The sequence below is a fragment of the Camelus bactrianus genome, chromosome 1 (genome assembly GCF_048773025.1).
Source record: "Camelus bactrianus isolate YW-2024 breed Bactrian camel chromosome 1, ASM4877302v1, whole genome shotgun sequence".
In the NCBI taxonomy this organism is placed as follows: domain Eukaryota; kingdom Metazoa; phylum Chordata; class Mammalia; order Artiodactyla; family Camelidae; genus Camelus; species Camelus bactrianus.
In genome coordinates this window covers 12,189,625-12,193,600 of record NC_133539.1, presented here as the reverse complement: position 1 = coordinate 12,193,600, position 3,976 = coordinate 12,189,625, and the positions used below count along the sequence as shown (strand labels likewise).

The window sequence follows — 3,976 nt, the reverse complement described above, 5'->3', positions numbered from 1 at the left end:
GTCTGAACTGCAAGAGTCCACTTATATGTGGATATTTATGGTAGCAAATACTACAGTGCTACACAATCCAAGGTTGGTAGAATCCACAGATTCAGAGGAACCTCACATACAGAGGATCGAATATAAATTATATACAAATCAATTCTTCCACTGTTTAAAGGTCATCTGTATTTGATCAGATTTAGGACATTTCTAAGGAACATTTTTAAAAATTGAATTCTCACCACAAAGGAACAAAATTGTTAGGTATCACCCTATCCTGGTGTACAGTCTGAAATCAAAATAAGATGTGATTAAAGTTCACCATTATAGAATGAAAATGGCTGATGAGTTCAAAGGCAAAGAAAAAAAAAGTACAGTAAAATAAACAACCAGAACAAACAAAAAAATTGTGCTGAATGAATTAGATTTATTGAGACTAACAGAAAAAGCCCTTCCCACTCACACCTAATTTGTAATGCATTGACCCTGATATAGAATTTAATAATACACAGGCAGAACAACTGTAAGAGACAAACTACTTGCATCATTGGTAAGATTCGGGTGTATCGGAGAAACGCATCTGGCTTTGGCTGTAGCTGAGTGCCAGTTCTGCATCTGATGCCTGGGTGACTTGTTCAGCATCGTCCAAGACCAGGATCTCAGTAAGAAGTCAGCAAGAAGATGGAAGATATATCTCTCAAACACATCTAGAAACAGAAAGACAGTCATTGTTTTCCAGGCAGTTCTGTGTTCAGAGAACTGATTGAAGAGTCCTGGGGTCGCCTGGGGCCATTGGTCCATCAGTAGGTGCTGTAGCCAAAGCCAGAGCCGGAGCCCCATGGCCTGCAGAAGCTGCCACCATAGCCGCAGCCCAGGTTGCCGATGTTGCTGCCACCAAAGCTGTAGCCCAGGGAGCTGTAGCCATTGCGTCCACAATCGTAGTTCAGTGGGGAGCCCAGGGGCACAAGGCAGTTCAGGGGGGTGGCTCTGAAGGTCCTATGGAAGTTGGTCCCATAGCAAGGATAACCCGGGAAGTAGCTTCCACAGCAGAAGAAACGAGTCATGGTGGCAGGGGTTGAGATGGATTTGGAGAGATTGCGAAAAGCAAGTTACGCAAGAGTGAGTGAAGTTCTCCTGCACGGGGCTTTTTATACCTCAAGCTGGTGGGCATGACACGCTTGCCTAGACATCTTCCAACTAATTTGCATAGATAATTTTATTATTACAAATAAAATGCATACAAAGGAGCCCACAGACTCATTGCCCATGTTTTTGTGGGCTTTTCTGTTTGCAAAGCAATGTGCCCCATCTTCAAAGCTGGTGTCCATCCTTGACACATAATTGAATTCTTTTCATCAGTGTTCCATGATTTAACCACTGTTGTGATTGCATCATGTGAGGCTCTTTAAATCCTCTGATTATAAACTCCTCCCAAATGACATAGCTAAACCAAAAAAGCTTTGGCGACCATGTAAACACTTTTATAGCTTCTCGAAATTCTCTCCCTATGTCATTCAAAAACGTTGGTATCCCAACTATTTAATGAGTATGGAGTTTCTTTTGGAGTAAAGAAAATTATTTGGAACTAGAGGCAGTGGTTGCAAAACATCGTGATGCCCTAAATACCACTGAACGGTTCACTTTAAAGCAGTTCATTTTATGTTATGTGAATTTCACCTCAATAATTTTTTTTTTTAAATTTTAAAGCATTACTACAGAAAGCCATCAGAACAAGTCTTTCCACAGAGGCTGCAAGAACACTAAATAATAGGATGGTTATGGATAACCTAGTAGTAATTTTCATGTATTTCATTTATAAGCATTCTCCTTGTTAACACTTCTTTTTTTCTCGCAGAGGATATACAACTTCTGATTGTAAATCATCTTGAACATTGCCAAGCTGTCTTGTTGTGGAGTTGCCACACTGGGGCTGAGTGGAATGGTGCCCAGTTTAAAGTCATGTTCTACCATGCTTGGTCCTTACTGACTCCTGGTAAAACAAGCCTGGCTATCATGACCCATTACAAAATATCAGTTACATTTAAAAATGCAGCACTTCTGCTCCCATTGTGCTCTGAGTGGCCACTTCTCATGACAAAGGCAAGCTAGAAATAATTTGTGCTCAGCAAAGCTAAGACTATTCCAATTCAAATGTTTAGGAAAGAATTGTTTTTATAGAGCCTGGATTTTCTGAAAGTAGAAAAAAGAAAACTTCCCAGATACCAACTCCTTTTGCTTATCACCCCGCCCCTAACCCTTAATGGATGAGCATAGAGCCCAACAGGCAAAACTCATTATTTCAGACATCACTCGCTTTGTTAAAATTATGCCTCTCTCATGCTGTCTGACAGAAGAACTTCCCACGGATCATATTACTTAAGTTTGGACATTTTTTTAGTTTAAAAGTTTAATGTAGTTCCCCAATATATTTCATATAACAATCTTACATTAATGTTCCAAAACACATGGGCATTATCTGGTTTTACTTGTCACTAGTTGGCTAAAGCTTAAAGCAAAGAAGTATGACCGGATCTGCTGGGAGAGCCTTTGGTGCCTTCCTCTGGCTCAGGCTCGGGCTCAGGCTGATCGAGGCCAACCCAGGGTGCTGGCTGCACAGCTGCAGAGACAGGCCACCTCCTCACCCTCTGAGGGTGTGGCTGGGCAGCTTCCGCGGAAACCCCTCAGAGCCCTGTGCACAGAGACCTTTGCAGTCTTCCCCAGGTGGGTGCTGCTCGGCCAGATCTTGGCCACACTCCAGGGTTGGGATAGGCAGAGGTTGCCTACTCCTGTGTGGCTGTGAGCATGGGTTCTGCCTATTGTCTAGAACCAGTCCCCTGCCCCTCCTCGAAGACCCTGCTAGGATTCCCCTCTGCCTCTCACAAAGGTAGTGGGAGCAAAGACGTCCAGGGCTGGGCAAGAAAGGGACGGCCGACAGCAGGAAGCAGGTTTGCACCTGGGTGCCCAATGACGGGTGACCCATGTGGTGGGGACAAACAGAAGGATGGGTGAGGCCGAGGTCCAGTGACCCTGGGGGGTAAATTGGGAGTTTGGGATTAGCAGTTATGAACTACTCTACATAGAATAAATAAACAACAAGGTTCTACTGTGTAGCACAGAGAAGTATATGCAATAGCTTGTAATAACCTATAATGGAAAAGGATCTATATACGTATACCTGAATCACCATGCTGTACACCAGAAACTAACACAACATTGTAAATCAACTATGTCAAGAAAAAATTATATATATGTACATACAATTATACGAAAATTATATATATATGTACATATGTATACACAACTGAAAAAAATGTGAGTGGCAGAGGGCAGAGTGACTGCTCTCAGTTAATTGTGACGTGGTTACTTGAAAAATTGAACTGCTGATTCTACCTTGCAATGACATTCTCACCTGTAATTTGGACCGGCTGCCATCAGGTGGCAGTGGTATTTCCGTTACTCCGTCAGAACCACAGGGCTGGAGTCGGGGTTCTCAAATGCAAACAGGCAGAAGAACACCCTAAAAATGTGTTTGAAATTCACATTTCCAGGGGTCTCCTCTCCCACTACCACCAAGAGATCCTAGAAATCTATATTTATAATGAGTATTTAAAGTATTTCATGAGTATTTCATGAATAAATCATCCTGATAAATTCTGGACCAGTCTTTCGTGAGATTTCAAGGAATCTGCTTTGCTTGGCTGTGTGAAACTGCCCTGAGCTGCTTATCTCTCTTTGACAGGCATGTTCAGTGTCAGTCACAGGTGGCCTATTTCCTTTCTTTCTGGGTGATAAAGATAATTAAAGAAAAAACCTTACTCTGTCTTTTCCATTCCCCTGTGCTCTGTTTATTTTCTCAGGACATACCTGAACACAAAGGGAAGTAACAGGAGTGTGTCCAGGCATCTTCCCAGAGGTAAAACCCATCTGAACTGGTCTATAAATTTGTCACCCCCCATTTAAAAAAAAAAAAAAGCTCTTTTGCTTGTTTTTTTAT

The 3,976-nt window shown here is 42.3% G+C and overlaps 1 protein-coding gene across 1 annotated transcript; it reads right to left on the bottom strand.

Moving 5' to 3' along the window:
- Positions 1 to 389: 389 nt before the first annotated feature.
- Positions 390 to 1,119, bottom strand: KRTAP7-1 (keratin associated protein 7-1). Its single transcript, XM_010956598.2, has one exon. It carries the CDS (start codon positions 1,044 to 1,046, stop codon positions 783 to 785), a length of 264 nt encoding a protein of 87 aa, XP_010954900.1. The 5' UTR covers positions 1,047 to 1,119; the 3' UTR covers positions 390 to 782.
- Between the last annotated feature and the right edge of the window lie 2,857 nt (positions 1,120 to 3,976).

What these genes read in the sequence shown, in the direction of transcription:
- KRTAP7-1 (XM_010956598.2), bottom strand. Translation starts at nt 1,046, where the DNA reads ATGACTCGTTTCTTCTGCTGTGGAAGCTACTTCCCGGGTTATCCTTGC.